Raw genomic sequence first — 17931 nt, 5'->3', positions numbered from 1 at the left:
AAAATTATTGTAAATGAAGCAATGTTGATTAAATCTTAATGTATAGTTTGATGTAATTTAGTAATCTTTGACTTCCTGTCTCTCTGAGGTACAAATATGATGTCAAAGAGGCCCCTTCCCAAGGTACCCCTTAAAAACAGGAAACACCAGAGAACATGCCATTCAAGAAAGGCAGATGAATGTTGACGGGAAAACGTCTTCTAGATCAAACGCGTCCGCATCTACAGTCAAACCTAAAGCTTTAAGTTTTAAAAACAGCTGGAACGGAGACAAACAAGACCGAACAAAGACCCAGGCTTGTCATTTCACCACTGCCCAGTGAGCAGGACGGCACAAAAAGAATGCTACAGCAAGAAAAGCTGAATTTATTTAAGGGTTTGTTTACTTCGCCTCATCGGGGTCGCTAACAACTGGGGAGGACAGCCTATCGAAATAGTTATGGCCCGTTTGCATTGATGAACAGACGGATGTTACAGACTGATTCAGGATGTCGAAGTCACTGTAGCGCAGAACAATCAGAGGGAAGGGAGTCTGACGGGTCCAGCTGCAGCAGCTCAGGTCGGCCCTGGCACGGCGCAACCTCATGGGCACACTGGGCCCTGTGTCCCAGCGGCACGGCCCTACCAGTCCTACAACACAGCCTTAGTGACCTCTTAAAAAGAGTCCCAGTGTCCCCAGAGTTCTCCTGGGAACAATGAGCGCGTTCTCCCTCCACTTCCATTATAACTCCCTCTACACAGCGCGGCACAATGCTCCCTATTTGCCTCAAGTGGCATTCCTAAAACTCCCAGCAGCAGATACCGACGGCCCGCTTTCTCTCAATGCCCAAACGTTGAACTAACTCCCATCACCGCCCGCCTCTGCTCTCTTCACCGCCCGTTCAAAATTTACCATATGCATTCAGCTCAAACCCGTACTAACCCCCGCCTCGCCGATGAAGACTCACTTTGTTGCAGGATGCGATAAGATAGACATAGTGATAAAAAAAAAAACTAGATGAAGTAATCACAACGTTTTGAAAGAGATATTGAAGGGATTACTTAAAAAAAAAAAATAAATAAAAAAAAAACGGGGATAAGTTACTAATAGGTCACAAACCCGGAGTTTTTAATCTTTATGTAATTTTTAAAAGCAAAAATATAACAATATTACATTTTAATATTAAACACAAGTTAGAACAACTTCTGAAATGCAGCCAGGGAACAAATCAGCATGTTTTGCCAAACAAAACATGGGAACAGGTTGTCCCCGCTGCCCTTACTTTAAAGACATTTTACACCCTAAAGTCAGCAGAGATAGACGATAAACACACTGAAGAAAAACTGGTTGAAAAAAAAAAAAAAAAATCAATATGAGGAAGTCAAAAAGCATTTTCAAAACAATGAGTTTAAAACGATGAACTTCCCATCCTACGCAGGAGACCACACATTTTCATAATTACATAGTCAAATTTCAGTCTTCTCTGAAGCGCTTTGTTGAATTGCTATTATTACCAACACTTGGCTCTGGATATTTATGGCTCTGATTGTAGGAACTGTAAGCAAAAGACATTTCTACAACTTCTAATTCAATACGCTTTGGCATAGGCCATTATCAGATTTTTAGGGTATCACACCCCTTCGTGAAATCCGGTATAACCGCATTCATACGGAACATTAAAACTAAATTTGTAAAGTTATCTCTTGGCTTTTATTTAAAAACAGAAAGTAACAATTCTACTTCTGCAGCTAATGATTCTAATAAAACTTCAAATCAAAGTGAGTATGTGCTATACTTAAGCATAAACAGAAAAAAAACAAGATTTTGTTCTAGTTTGAAATAAACCTACTATAAAAATAAATTACATATTTTTGCCGTTTTTCTCTTTAAACGAGCCGTATAGTTTGTTGGACTTTCTATCATGGTAGCCATCTTGCACTCAGCTGCTTTCCCACACAAGCCACTCAAAGCTTACCATATGTAGTTTTAAAAAAACAGTGTTACCTTCATAGGAGTGATAAGCAGCACTCCTTCCATCTTTATGTCATGACTCTCTATGGTTTTTGCAAACAACAAACTTTTCAAATACCCAGGTTTATCATTCTTGCAAGCCAGTAATTGGTTGGGAAGGGGGCACCTCTGTGTTACTCTGTGCTCCATACAGCCGAAGAAAACTACAGAAACTACAGAAGTTTGTCTTTGTCTGCCATCTCACCGATAAAAAGACTTTCAGACATAGTAGCAGTATGATTTATATGGCTCGGCTCATTAAGGAGGTTCGAATCTTTTTAGAGCTAGTGATAAAAACTGTGAGAATTTCTTTGTTACAGAGCAAAAAAGTAAAGCCTAACCAGACTAAGGGGTTACAGAAATAAATAAGAAAGCTGTACTTTTTAAAACCTCTTAAATTAGTTTTTGATCTCCTTCCAAGTTTTTTTTTTTATAGTCTCGCAAGTAAATGACTTAAAGTGAAGTTTTTATTTGGTCTTTCGCAGCTTCTCCAATCATTTTCTGTCTAGTCTTACTATTATACATCTGATCCAGGTCCTATCTCTAGATATCAGTCTTCATTCATAAAATGAAGTGCATTAATTAATCTGTTGCTACAGTCTGACAGCATGATGGATGCCGTGGGCTTCGAAGCAAAGAAGAGTCGAAACAGAAATAGGATGAAACAAAAAAAATTGAAAGAGGGCCCAAGAACCAAGAAGCATCATCCAATTGAACATTTGTACATCTATCAATGTACTGAGTGTTCCTGAATAATTCACAAATAAGAGTTTGGTGAATAAATAAGCAAAAAGACAACAATATTAAAGAAAAAAGAGGAAACAAAGTGAATGAGTGAATTGAGGAATATTACATAAGCATGCTTAAAATCTGAATATGCGCACCATTAAATTATAAATACAAAAGGGGGTTTTCATTAAACGATCACCATAAAAGCCAGTAAAACCTGACTCGGTCACAAAAAACTGTTATAGAAAAAAAATAATCTAATCAAGAATGACTGAAAAACTGATGGTGCTGGCTGTTTTTTTTACATTATTTGGAGGCCTCAACAAAAACCAAAATGACAATATTTCAGTTTTATAGACAAATCCAACTAAAATGGAGGAAAAAAATAAATCAAGCTAGAGGTTGACTATTTTTAAAAAGAATGCATCCTTTTTTTATGATCTAGGAAAGGTGAAACATAGAAAGTAAAGAGAGAATCACTGATTGCATCTAAACAGGAACTTTGCGCCGGTGATGAGTCGATCCCATTTATGAGACTCTCTGTAAGTAAGCTTTGTCAGACAGAGGACGCAAAACCCGTTCACAAGACATTTTTACAAATTGTTGGATTAATTTCATTCAACAGATTACCACATTTCTCTTTCTCTTTACCCTGGCTGCTAACAATTAAAAAAAGCCATGTAAACAGATTATATACATCATTTAATTCCCATTCATACAAAAACCCCACGTGTAGGCGGACATGTATAAGATGGTCTATATTATTTAAATATGAAATTACTTACAAGCTATATTACTGTTTTAAAATGTAACTAAGGTGGGCTAAGCCCCGAATGTGCCAGGATCCTAACAACGCTTCTGCTAAAAAATAGTTTCAGGTGGCTGATAATCAGGGCACAGTTAGCTTGTCGGCACTCTGGTTCACAGACATGAAGGTATTTGAAAGTAAATTTGGCGTGCTTAAAGTCTGTAGCAGTATAACAGCGGTGGATGCTGTCCTTTAGTTTGCAGCCCATGACATTACAGGCAGCCGGCTGTCTGTCTAGTAAACAGAACGAGAACGAGGTAGTGGTGATCCGAAACAGGCAGAGCGGGTCAAGCGCGGAGCGACTGCCCCAAACTCCACTCCCTTTATTTTGCATTTTACCATTCAAATTTCCCATCGTATGAGTCCTACAGATTAAACAGAAGCTTTTTTGAACCAGACACAAAAAATTACCTATTACGCTCAGTGCTGTAAAAAGATATTTGCCCCCTTACAGAATTAGATCAAACACATTTAATATCAGACAAGGATAAACTGAGTAACTATCAAAAGCAGTTTTTAAAATTATGATTTCATTTTGTAAAGAAAATCGGACCCTATGGGAAAATATAGTTGCTCTGCTTGTTAAACTATGAAATTAACTGTCCTTTTTTTAATGGACAGCTGAATTCAATTTCTGATTGTTACCTAACCTATATTACAGAGAAAAGGCCTAAATAGAGCCTGCAAGGCAACATAAAGTAGACTAAAAGATTAAAAAAAAGCTAAACATAATGCTGCACTGAACCCCGTTTAGAGCAGTCATCCTCAAATTGAAGAAACATGGAACAGTGGCGAACCTTTCCAGATTCAGCCACCCTTCCAAAATCTAAATCCGAATCCAAAAGCTCATTAACGACTCCTCCAGAACGTCACAAATGAACGCAGAACAACATCTACAGCAATGCAGCTCTCACACGCTTCAGTTAAAGTCTGTGTTCATGATTTCATAACAGGATAGAGAACGGGCAAAAATGGCTTCCACAGGAGGGTTCCAGGGGGGAAAAATAAAAAAACAAAAAAATTTTAAATAAAAATATTGCTGACAAAAAGGATCACATATAACTTTCTAATATTTAGCAAATAATCCATGTAAGGATCCCCAAAACCTTTGGCAGAATATTCTATGAAATGGCCAGACAAAGATTAAATCAGACAACTCTGCAAAGAATGAGCCAAAATTCCTCCATAAAAAGCCTGATTGCCAGTTATCAGAAATGCCTGATAACTATTGCTGGCACCACCAGTTTATAGGTTCACAGGCATTTTTTTTTTAACACAGGGCCAGTTTGGTTTGCATAGCTCTCTACAAAATAATAATTTAAACCTGCTTTTTGTATTTACTCAGGTTATTTCTGTTTGATATTAGAATTTTTAGAATGATCTGAAACACGGAAGTGTGAAAAAAACAACACAACATAAACATCCTTCTTGGTACTGACCTGTGACAGCGGGCTCGGGGGCTTTGTGAGGATGCCACCGATGTAGACGACATGGGGGAGGGTGGGCCTCGGGAACTCCAGAGCCATGTCAGTGCACAGCATCCACAGCCTGCTGCCCTGCACCAAGTCAGCCATGGCCGCATAGGGCTTGACTCCGTGCTTCCTCATAATCCGGTCATACTTGGGCAACACAATGTAATGGACTCCAAAGCGCTGTGCCAGGTAGACGCCTGTGTTAGCGACCCTCTGAATTAAGGACATGCGGTCCGTCAGCAGCGAGTTGAATTCTGGCACGTACGACAATGGCGCCGGGGCTCCGACCTCTGCCGGGTACCACAAGCCGGTGCTGAAAACAGCGTATTGCACACCCAGGATATGAGCGATCACAAAGCCGCACATCTCGTTGGGATCCACTAGCAGCAGGTCGAACTTGGCCTCCTTCAGGCGGTTCATCACGTCGCCGTTGCCCACCACTGCATCGCAGTTCTGAGAGTAATGGTCCAGGATGTCAAAGAGTTCGAGGAATGTCAAGCGGCCTGAGAAGATGTTGCTGACTTTAGACTGGAGGAAGTTGTCAGCCGTGGTGCTGTTAAAGATGCCTGGGTAGCGCTGCAGGTGGTAGTGGGGAGAGGGGGGGACCTCGCGGCCCTCTGAAACTAGAAAATGGGTCTCGTGGCCCTCCTGGTGCAGCGCCGTGGCCAGCGTCTTGAAGATGTAGAGGTGCGATTCGAACATTATAGGCGGGACCACGATGATTTTAGCGGCCCACGTTGTGCTGGGAGTCCAGGCGAGGAAGGTGAGAACGAGCAGCAGCAGCGATGGCAGCAACATGGCTATAAAAAAAAAATAATAAAAAAATAGGTTAGCAGGTAAAAATTACAGGAGAATAAATTCTGAAGAAAAGTACAGTACATAAAATGCTACTGTTTCAATTTGAATAACAACATAATTTGTCATACATTGTTAGGGTGAAGGATTTAAAATCTAAAAAAAACAAAATTCACAAGATATTTAAATTTAGAAAATGGCACAGTAATTAAAAAATAAGCTCTGAAGGAGCTAGTTTCTCACACTGACTAGTGATATGGAAATATACAATTACTTATATGATAATAGTGTATTTTAAAGTAATACAGATATCAACTTTTAACCCAGTAGCCTAAATATGAGAATGTGTCCAGAGCAAAAAGGTGGATTCAGACTTCAGCGAGCGTGTAGCAGCCACAGGATGGGACGGGGAATTTATGACAGCCTTGTGAGCAGATGACGTTTTTAAAATTATTTTCTCAATGCTATTTCCCAATGTTAACTCCCAGGAACCGAGCTAGGGTAATAGATTACATCTAACGGTCAAGTGTCAGGAAACAGATGTTTTAGCAGACTCAGCCTCTGCACTTAGACTAGGAGGCTGGTCGAGGGAAGGTTAGTCCAGCCCCCTTCTATAACCGCCTCTGGGTAAAAAGGCTTGTTTCGAGTGTAAGCGCTGAGACACTTCTTACGACTCACGCAGAGCGTTTCCGGGATAAGATTAGGATATCCACTCGGTGATAAAACTTGTGTCTCCCACTTTGGAATTCCAAATTGTAATAAATATATGTTAAACTGTTTTTTGCCTCTGAACTCACCGTCTCTTCTCTTGTGGCCAAATTATCGAACCGGTAAAACGAGACGAGCCGTTACGAGAACGGGCCCTTATGAGTCTCGTCACTAGTTAGCACTACCTGGCGAACTCTGCAGAACTGGACTGATCTCCAAGCAACCACTGGATGCCATGGCAACCAGTTCTATCAACGTGCCAACTGCTTGTCGGGTGGCCATGCCAGAAAAAGCTTTTTCTGACCTACTATGACAAATATCAATGCATGGAGTCTGCTAGACACTACCGGCCCTTTAACTCAAACTGTCAACAGGTCGGGTACGGAAAAGCTAAGCAAAATAAGCCTTCATCAATGGTCATCTTAGTCTACAGACCTAAATCCTGCAGAAGATGATTGTGATGAGCTGCAAAACATTGCATTTCAGAGAGGATTATGGGCGAGCCCGTCTAAAGAAGGCCAAACATCCAGCTTTCTGAAGGCCCCAACTACCAGAAATGTTGTAGGAGAAGACCGAGTGCTATCCTTCTGGCAAATGGGGAAGGTTTGCACTATTAACAGTAGATGTAACAAAGTGTAGCACTGTGAATTTATTTATTTTATTTTTTTTAAACCATTCTTAGTGTGTGATCTTTTTCATTTTATTTTTTGCCCCCTAAATAACTTCTATAATGAGTGAAGAAAACCATCAAATAATTCTCATCAAGTCAATAATACAAAAAAAAAAAAAAAATGTGCCAAAAGGAAATGCTAAGTAAGAGAAAGTCCAACATACGTCCATCCTTGCATTGTAAAAACTAACATTTAGCCAAAAAACAAGCACTACCTGTCCGTTATGACCAGACAGTGTTGCTGGGCCAGCAACATTTGCTCAAGAGCACCATGACAGTGTTGGCGTAAACACCATGTGTCTAACCTGGGGCTGTTACAAAAACTGTAGAAAGTGCACAGCGTCACAGTGATGGTGAATCCCAGCAAATGATGACGCCAAGTTTACATGTTGATAACCGCAAATGAGAAGGGAAAAAAAATCCTTGTTGCCAGTATTTCAACATTTATCTTTCCCTTTTGTTCTTTCAGTTAAGACTTCAACTGCGCTGAGAAGATGCTTTATCATCCATCACATTTATTTTTCCCCACTTCATTTTGACCTCCCTAAATACTAAAAAAGGTTTTCCCATCAGCCTTATGTGAAGGTACCCCTGATCAGCTGGCTGATGCCTATTGAATGAAAACTGTTGAATACAATACAGTTATCAGGGCACAAATTGCAACCACTGGTTTTAAACATCTAGATTTGTGCAGCGTTTTACTTCTCAGAAAACCGTAAGCGTGTGTTTTGGTTTGACCCCGCTGGATCGAACCCTTTCATGCCAGCACGGTGTGTGCAGGGCCGTCGCTGACATGGTGTGGGTAGTACCAGCGTCACTCTAAACCTCCGGCCCGCTCTATTCACAAACAACACCACAAAGAGCCTTTATCATGTCACTGCGCCTATATGCCCACTCTTATTCTCTGTGCTTCTCGTTTGGATTAATGATCAACCCCCTTGTGAAGAGTATCAATTATCCATCGCCTCTCTATTATGGCTTTTCCCTGGACGCTCCACCTTGGAAGATATAGTGACATTTTGGAGGAAGAGGGGGAAAATACCCGCTGATAAACAGAAAGTATAAAACTGTTCAAACCAATTAACATTTTAGGGATTCTGCTATGTTAAGACAAAGCACTTAAGAAGGGTATTTATTTGGGATTTTGTGTGATGGACCAAAACAAAATAATGAGATTGGATAAAATAAAGGAAAACGTGTGGCATGTGTATGTATTAGACTCCCTTTACCTTGATACCTGCAAAAAATAAAATTATTCCAGAGCAACTTTTAGCCTTCCGAAGCTGCCGAAGAAAAAAAAAACTAATCTTACCGTCACCTTTGACGCACCATTATTACCACAGTGAGACACGGTGGTGGGTGCATCGTGCATTGGGAGGGCTCTACAGCATTCGAGACAGTAAAGATGTTATGGAATATCTAGGAATATCTGTTAGAAGTTGCAGCAGTCTGGAGACTAGAGCAAATGTTCGTCTTCCAGCAGGACAACCACCCGAGAAAGCCAGAAGTAGAACAAACTGGTTTAGATCGCATCAGATCAATGCAGTAGAGCAGCTCACTCAGAGTTCAGATGGAAATCTAACTGAGATTATTTGACAAGACTAGGAAATTGCTGCTCATGGATGCTCTCCGCCTGATCGGACTGAGCTTGAGCAAGTGCAACTTAGAAAAACAGGAGGTGAAACATTTACTCTAGATGTGCAAAGCTGCTAGGATCATACCCCAATAGACCTGCAATTCCAGTGAAGGACGGTTCAGCAAACCATCGACTCAAGGAGGGGTGGAATAAAAAAAAAAAAAAAGCCCGCCACACTTTTCAGATAGATATTTGTGACATAATAAATAAATCCAAAAAGAAGACCATGTATCCTTTTCCTCCCACTTCTGTTGTTGTGATGTGCTTTGTGTTTGCTCCATCAAATCCAACCCCTATAAAATACATGAATGATTGCTGTTAGACTGATTTCCCATACAAAAAAAAATAAAAATAAAAATAAATCAAGCCTATGGCTTTTGGTTACTAAATGTATACGACATATACATTTACTGAATCCAGATTTTAAAAATGCTGGCACCATTTCCTTTCTTCTCTGCTAAGCTATGCTACCAAAGCACAGGAGTCAGCCATTTGTTCACAGCAGGCACATCGTCTCTGCAAGCAGCTGGGGCTTGGGAGAGTCCTCGAGATGGGCCACCATTTTGTTTGGCACTGCCCAGAGTAGATCGCAAACAAACACTCCAAAGTCCGCACTGTTGACAGTAGCCATGGGAACCAGCCGCCGTCTGCGCAGGACTCTGATGCGTCACGACTTAAATTACTAACAATCGGGTCTTGTTACCCTGCAGCCGCTTCCTCTGGGTAAAGGGGATCGTTTGATAAGAAATGATACACGTTATGAGACTTCTCCAAACTCCAAGCTAACAGTTTGGAAGATACACTTGCAGGGTTAGAGGTGTCAATGTGATGCGTTATTGCTTTAACAGGAGCATCTTAGCTTTATGGTTTTAAGACATTTATAATCATCATATTAAAAAATGCAAGTAAGAAAAGTAGCGACTCGCAAACTTGCTTAGAATTACTGCAAAAGCTCTCCTTCTGAAAGCCATCATCACTGACAGAGCAGAAAACGCTCACGGTAATTGGCAGTTTTTGGGTAGCTAATGGCCATTTTGGCTTCAGCAAACAAAATATACCCTACAGGCACCGTGCAGTCGCAACAAAGGCAAAAAGGCCACAGGACACTGAATTTTTTTGTCTTTTATTTCCCTTTAGCTCCTCGTTATATCTGCCCAACCACACTACAGAAACGCCTAAGCATACAATTTCTAAGCAATTGTTAAAAGCCTCTTCCATTTAGGCTATCACGTTGAAATACTCGGTTCATATTACAGCTTCCTGTCGTGTCTCAATGAAAAGCAAATCCATTACAATATCAATGGGGAGACATTGCCAAATGTTTTCTTACGCCATAATTAAAACCAGGAAAATTGTTTTATTCCTGATCTGGAGCAGCTTGGCCCCCACAGCGGGCTGGGGAGCATTTCACTCAGTGGCTCCTGTGAAGGGGAGGATGTGACGTTGAACGCATGACAGTCAAGCCTGTCTCTTCTCTACTGCAGAAAGAATTCAACAAGTAATCAAAGGGGTGGTCTGTATAGCCTGTATGCACACACACACACACACACGTTTTGAGAATGAGATAATGTCAGCTTTTGCAACCAAAGCTAAACTGCATAGTAAAATTGAATAAAATTACAAAAAAATTACAAAACTATAACAAAAATCTACCTCTCCAGTACAAAGTTATTAAGAGTTAGTTTTCTAAAACACAGGCAGCGATATGTCCAATTGTGTCCCATTATGTATGCTTCAAAACAGTCCACACCAAGACAAGACGGAGGCACCAGAGAGATTAACATCCTGAACAGTGACGAAAACAGAATTTTTTTTTTTAAAACACTTGACTTTCCCAAGCCAGGGCACATGAGACGCTGTTTATAATGGCAACACAATCTCTCAGCTTGCCCTTATCTTTTAAAGCTTCATCAGCCTTCGACAGAGAGAGGGCCAAGATAATGTCTGCAGTTAAATAACCCCTGTAAATACTAACATTTTCCAATGATAGACTAGAAAGAACTTATGAGGCATATAGCTTTAAGAGTGAAAAACTACTGTCTACAAACCAGAAACAAATTTCCCTTTCCTTTTTTTTTTTTTTAAATAATCAATGAGTTTCAACTCCCAGCCATCGACACCACCACCAGAACAGGTCCGACAGGCTTCATCTATCCAAGAGACAACACTTTTAATCCCAATGCTGGCTTTATGTTTTGAAATTGGACAGTTGTAACAACACTTTGTCAAGAACCATGACCCGGTCTGTTAGCCTCGTGAGACCATCCTGATCTCGCGAGCTTTCAAGGTTTCACTCGCAGATCAGTCTGGCTACTCTCCGTTAAAGAAAATTTGGAGCCGTTCACCAAACGAACGTCCAATCAGCGTTGGCTTTGAGGCGGGTTGAGGTGTGACGCAATGAGAAGATCGACAGTTCAGTCTAAAGAACATGGCGGTTTCAGCCGATGAAACTAGCGTTAGCGTGGCTATCGAGCAAGTTTTATCAGAATTACAGAGTATTTCTCTGCTGAGCTAACGAGCCTTTACCTGCAGCAGCAAGAGTAGCTTGGCTTGTGGTTGTGTTTTCGTCGTCGCTCTGTTACGAGCGACGACGAAGCATGTTGACGAGTACGTCATATGCTTTGTTGATCTGATTGGTTTATTTGGCTTGTCTATCACCATCATAGGCCAATCAGCTAACCAGTATTTTCGCCCCTTCCCAAAATTACTTCAACGGAAGGTTTCCAGATGGATATGCGAAGCAAATCTATCTGGCGGAGTCAGGTTACCGGTCTGTAGGGTTACAGAAGACCAAAGAGTCACACAGTCAATGGCACAAAGCAACATTTAGTACACTGTTAGTTGCTGCGTTAAACCCACCCAGGCCAGGGTTAGCAAAAATAACCCAGATTACTTTCAAATGCAAGATTAAAAGAAGAAGTTGGGCATACAGGATGAAGGTGCACAACACTAAAATCTCTGATGACTTTGTAATCATAAAAAGAGTCTTCACAAAACTTGTCTGCAGAAGGTCCGTCAATCAGGTTAGGGTTTTTTTTTTCCTTTTTTTTTTTAAATAAATTACAGTTTTAAAAACCCAAAACTGTCCAACATGCTTCTCCTACATCTTAAAGTCCTTTCAAAGCAATCACAGTAAATGTGCCAGCGCGTTCTCTGGCGGTTTAGGCAGCGCTGCCTCTCCTCCACCTGTTGCTGTGCCGAGCAGGCAGAAGTAATCCTGCTGCTACACGTTTCCCCCTCACACCATCAATATGGCTGCCCGAGGACCTTTCTGGTTGCTAGACGAGCACCGCCCGTCGTTCTTATTGGGGCAACTGTTGAATCACTGCATCTGGCAAGCCGTGAGACACTGGCAAGTTGTTGTAAAAACAAGCCGATAAGTTCAAGTGATGCAACATGTGTTTGCTTCATTGTGCCATAGCCACGATGCTGTGCTGCTCTTTTTGTATAGGTGCCGGAAAACAATCCATCCAGACCCACGCCTCGTCAAGGTGGCTTTAAATCTCATCGTCTTACACAATTATTGGCTTTGCGTAAAGGCACTCAGTCAGACATTTTTTTTTGAACGCTGAAGCAATGCCACAAAGAATAACTAAAGGATGAAAGTCTTTTCAGGTGGATTACACGTTTTGCACAGGCAAGCAAACTGAAAATCCTGTCAGCGTGAAGACATTTGAGGCCTAAAAAGACTGAAAAGTAACACACCAGATGATGAATACTACCATAGCTCTCGCAATACCTCAGTGACTGAAGGCAGTCAAAAACGCTACATTTACTACTTAGTAGCGACTTCCAAAGAGGTCCAGTATTCTGTACCTATAAATGTTAAATGTAGGTCACCATGAGGTAGGTAATGGGTTATTAGAGAGCCCGCAGTGGAATATTTTTTTTTCCCCCTCAAGTTGTATGATTGGCGATTGCAGCGTCCCCTAAAAACACTACTTTTATTTGCCATTTGAGAATTTCTCACGATAACGTAAACATATCAGAATATGGCGGATCAACCTTTTGCTTTGTTCCAGTCATAATGTAGCTGGGGTTTATTGCTGAAGATCTGGATTAACATAACCATATCTAATTTACCTAAAGATTAACTGATCGTCTTTGATCAACTAACTAGCCTGTTAATTATTGCTTTCATGTTCTTTTTTTTTTCTGTACTAAAACACAAAGACAATGGATTTGATACGTGAGCACACGCTTCATTAGCACAAGCATGGTCTGCTTTCCATCAAACACAGTAAATAATGTATAACTTACTGTCAGGATTTAACTATAACGTTTCCCTTAAAAAAAAATAATGCAAGCGGGGTACCCTCTTGTTCCATAGTTGTTAATGGGGAAAATATCATCTTCAGTAAAGAATGTGACCTTTTGGGCTGCTTTAAAATGTCTGTTATGTGTCAATTAACTGACATTTATTCTAACCACGAAAAGGTTATATTAATCACGAAAGATCACCTTTTATAACAAATGAATCAAAAAGATCAAGCTTTAACATTTCAGCTGAACAAGAATGCAAGCCATATGTCCATTTGCTTTAAAGCAGAACATTTTCAGTTCCTGTATTTAATGTTGTCAAACGCTATTAAACTTAAGGAACTTTTTTTTGCTGACGTTCACGATTAAATTTTTGAACTGAATTTTCACAGGTTTTAATATAAATTAAAGGCCTAAAATTTACCTCAAATTTAGTTGTTGTTTTTTTTATCCTTATGATTGAAATTACTTTAGTGCCAATTTGATTTGACTTGCAAGTTTTGCTCTATGCTAGAAATCGCTAGCCTCGTGAGACCACCCTGATCTCGCAAGCTTTCAAGGTTTCACTATGCGGAGCAAATCTATCTGGCGGAGTCAGGTTAAGAAATCGCTGCTTACATACTCAATTATAAGACTGTCAGACTGAAAGTAACAACTGTTTTGTACCATGAGGCGATCACTATCGTAGCTTTCCGAATGGTTTTAAAGACCTGCTGTGGCTGTACAAAAATGCTGCATTTACAATCAGTTTTTTTATAAAACTCAAACACCTACAGTGAAACCTGAAACGCATACAGGTGATGGTAAAACTAAGCCATCAATCCAGAGACGTTTAGGTACAACATTCAATGCGCCTAAGGAGAAAAAAACTCCAACTAGCTTTGTGTAATTGCAGATAAATTGCATAGGGCTTTTTTTTTCTTAATTTAAGTAAAACTACAACTATAAATACGTGTTTAGGGCAGTGACCGTTATAGACTATTAAACGTTAATAAGTGCGAAAAACACAGACGCGTTTCACAGTTGTTGACGGTGACATTTATTTGATACTGAAAATTCGCAGAGTTCCTGAACGCAGCACTCCAACCCGACTCCACCTGAGCGTCAGCTGTGAGGGTTCAGCTGCAATTAAGTTCAAATAAATGAATTAAAAAAGTGGAAATGGTGAATAATGTCTCGTCCTCGACGGCATAAAGTGCGTGAATGCTAAAACTCGACCCGTCAGGAGAAGAACGGACGGCAGCCAGCAGGTTTCGCTGCGTAACCCAGGGCAAAGCTCTGCTTGTTACACCTGTTGTTAAACGCGCTTTCAGCTGCCCTTACCTTTAAGACGTGCAGGTCGGGAGGGAGAGAAGAAGTTACACCGCACGGGACCCCACTCCGCTGAACGGGATTTCAAGCGTCAGACCCAAAGAACAGACTCTGGGTGGGGGGGAAAAAAGAGGGGACCGGCTGAAGTTCAAATGGGTCCCCAAGAATCAACTACGGCGGAGCAGGGAAGCTTGAAACTCGCTATTCCTTTCACGGGGGAGGTGGAGGGCGGGGCTTCGCGGTGTTGCAAGATGGAAACACAGGGAGTGGCAGAAGGAAAAAAAGCGCACTTACTGAGTGGTTAGGTGACTTGTGTTCAATAAGGGCGGGGTGTAGAGCCCGCACAGGTAGGCTGCTTTATGCAATAACCCACTCCATGGCTGCTGCTGCTGCTGCTGCTGCTGATGTTGGGATTCATTTAAAGGTCACAAGTTCCTTTGACAGAGAAGGTCCAAAAAGTGCTTCGTTTCTGCCTTTTTTTTTTCTTTTTTCTTTTTTTTGTCACACGGGATCAAAATAGTAGTTCAAGAAACACAACCCCATGAAACAGTCCTGAGCCATTCTTTTGGGTTTAAAATTTGTCTTAACTTTCAGTGTTTTTTGGTTTATTTTTCATTCTAATACATGGCCTTGTTTTTTAGATCAAACAAGCTTACTCCAATTTAGAGATATGCATGCCTTTCAATAGGTATAGTAAAAAAATTGGTATTTATGTCCTCAATTCAAAAATTGAGACTCATTATTTAGCTTGGTGGGGTTCAACCTGTTTGCCTGTTTGTTAGCTGAAATCATCAAGTTGAAACAAGTGTGCCATCAAATATTGTTTGTTTGTTTGTTTGTTTTATTAAAAATGCAAAAAGTGTTGTAATATCTTTTAAATTTATTTTTACCAACAGTAAAATAAACCCAATATTTTAATGAGTTGATAGAAGCATTTTGATTAATTGGATCTGCAAACACTGTAGATCCAAAATACATGTGCCTTTTATTAAAAGGAAGGACATACAGTGACAATTTGTGAGTCTGTTCTTGGGCAACAAGAATGTTATACGGCGGGACCTGCTATCTCTGGAAACTCTTGCTGTATTTAAACAAGCTTAATGATTGCCTGTGCCAAAGTCTGCTTCTCAATGAAAGCCCCGAACGTTTGAGGTTCTGTTTACTGGGGAATACAAAGGAAGCAAATAGCATTGTCAATGAAAGACAAATACTCTGTGCTGTACTAAACATTTCTCTGTTTTTTTTTTTTTTTTAAGTCAGCACAGATATCTTCCGGGAAATCATAGATTCCTTCGTCTTTGCCCCTTTCCTGACAAGTTTTATATATTCATTTTCCAGCTGGACTTGGTACCTGCTCACACTACCAAACGTACCAATACCTGGTTTAATGATCACAGTGTCACCGGGCTTGATTGGGCCCCTGGCTATAGCAAACTCTACTGACTTGAAACACACAGATTCTCCGTGTTGTTGTCAAGAGAAGGACGAGAGACACCAGACCCGACAGTAGAGATGAGCTGAAGGCCAGAAACAAGGCCATCTGGGCTTTTCTGACGGCACAGCAGTGCCGCAGGCTGATTGCCTCCGTGCCACGTCGCATTTAATGCGTCTGTTCATGCTGGACAGGCGCCTAACACGGGAGCTATCAGGAAGATGTATCTTATGGAGATAAATTTCTGCCACTCCATAGTATCTGACATGTCCGAGGTCAGGACCTTGCGGAAACTCTTCCCGTTTTCTTTAAATAAAAAGTCGTTTGGAAACTCTTCACCATCAGATAATATTCTGACGCTCGCTGCTGATTTTACACTCTTAATTTGAACACAATTTGAAAAGACGTGTGAAAAAGCAAACAAATCACAAATAACTATTTAAAAAAAAAATCTTTCAAACTCATTTTTATAGTGTATATGACAATAAAGCCTGGCTTACTGAAAGCAATGGATGAAAAAATTCGGACCGGTTCCGATTTTTTTTTTTCGCACAACACTGCTTTGCAATAGCACGCTACTTTGGAGCACTAATTCATATTGTTTGTCGGATTGTGAAGAATTTGCATCATAATTATGGGGCAGCCAGGAAGGAGTGAGTAGTGGCTGGACTGCCACTGCTGGCATGCCATCAGGGGAGCGAAACGGTTAAGGGTCAAAACACTCGATGATTATTGGTAACCGTCTGACGACACACCTCCAGGCTGGTGGCTCCGGACACAGCCGATGACCGAAGGAGAGGCGTCTTTTAATGTAAATAATTACTATAGACTGTCTGAATGAAATCTACACCAATTACAACTACATTTTCTGAGGCTTTATGCCATTTTGTATGCCTAATATTGTCCCGTGTTGTGTTTCTGTTGCATTGATTACAAACGGGCGGAAGATAAAGATGTTGATGGGCTTATTCGTCTCATAAAAAAGATGTTTTGAAATGGGCACTGTAAAATGTTTCATTTTCATTGCTTCATTAACCATCAGGGTATTCTGTGCCTGTGAAGTTGTGCTAAAGTGTTTCATTATGTTGTTTTTGTTGTACAAGTTCTTCATCTTTGAATCTTCCATAAAATGTAACAGTTATTGATTAGAATATCCAAGCCGTCAAACAGCCCATTTTCAGCATTCAAAAAAAGATGGTGTGTTGTGTCGACGCATCGGCCCGGTTTATTATACCAAAGGTACTCCCAACGTTTTAAAAAGTTGCAGTTCCAAAAAGAAAAAAGAAAAAAATCACAAATGTTTTCTGTCGATTTAAAGTCCTGAATGAGATCTTTTATGAGCTGCTGAGGAAAGTGCATCTCTACTCTACCCTATTCTCCATAATATCAGGACAATGGGAAACAGGGTGGCCAGCACTGCCTGTCAGCCGGTAAAACAGGTTACAGGAAAAACAGCCGCAAATTATGTCTGGTTGCAAACATGCTGTGGAAACTAAAGGATCGCCCGTAATTACTCTTTTTAAGGTAACACTGTTAAAACTACCATTGGTAGGCTAGAAGCAGGATGTCCATCAAGCAGTCGACTGCAGGCCAGTCACCTAAATCAGAGTCAAAATCAGAATCAAGTTTAATCGCCAAGTAGGTTTGCACTTGCAAGGAATTTGACTTGGTATTTATGGCGCAGACAAAAAAATAAGAATACAGTAAAATAAGAAGTAAAAGGACTGAAAGGTTGACAAATTGATCAGCTAATATAAACTTATTGTACTTTAACAAAATTTAACAACTTATAGGATGTTCTGTGGAATAAGCAGTCATAAATTCCTAACGTCACTGGGCTTTTATTCTGTCACCTTTACTTAATTGTGTGTCAAAGTCAGAACAACAATAAATAAATGTGATTCTTACTGTGCTTGTTAATGTGTAGTGTCATTTGTGAGCAGGGGGAATTAGTTTTGTTTCATTATTAATAAAAATGCGGTCGGATCATGTTGCACATTCCTGTTTTAGCTTTGTGTGGAAACTCAGTGAGTCTGCGTTATTTTTATTCAAGGATATCACATACCGCACCAGGCAAGGGACGCGGCCTTTACGGAAGAAAACGGGAGGGCTGGGTTAACC

The 17931-nt window shown here is 40.6% G+C and overlaps 1 protein-coding gene across 1 annotated transcript; it reads right to left on the bottom strand.

Moving 5' to 3' along the window:
* Positions 1 to 4965: 4965 nt before the first annotated feature.
* On the bottom strand, positions 4966 to 14660 carry ugt8 (UDP glycosyltransferase 8; the record flags this gene model as incomplete). Its single annotated transcript, XM_036136986.1, is given in 2 exon segments — positions 4966 to 5798; positions 14391 to 14660. A coding segment is annotated over 1 exon segment (831 nt), but the record flags the coding sequence as incomplete, so codon positions are not given.
* Between the last annotated feature and the right edge of the window lie 3271 nt (positions 14661 to 17931).

Source organism: Fundulus heteroclitus, chromosome 5, assembly GCF_011125445.2.
Source record: "Fundulus heteroclitus isolate FHET01 chromosome 5, MU-UCD_Fhet_4.1, whole genome shotgun sequence".
Taxonomy (NCBI): Eukaryota; Metazoa; Chordata; class Actinopteri; order Cyprinodontiformes; family Fundulidae; genus Fundulus; species Fundulus heteroclitus.
This window is presented reverse-complemented; position numbering and strand designations above follow the sequence as displayed.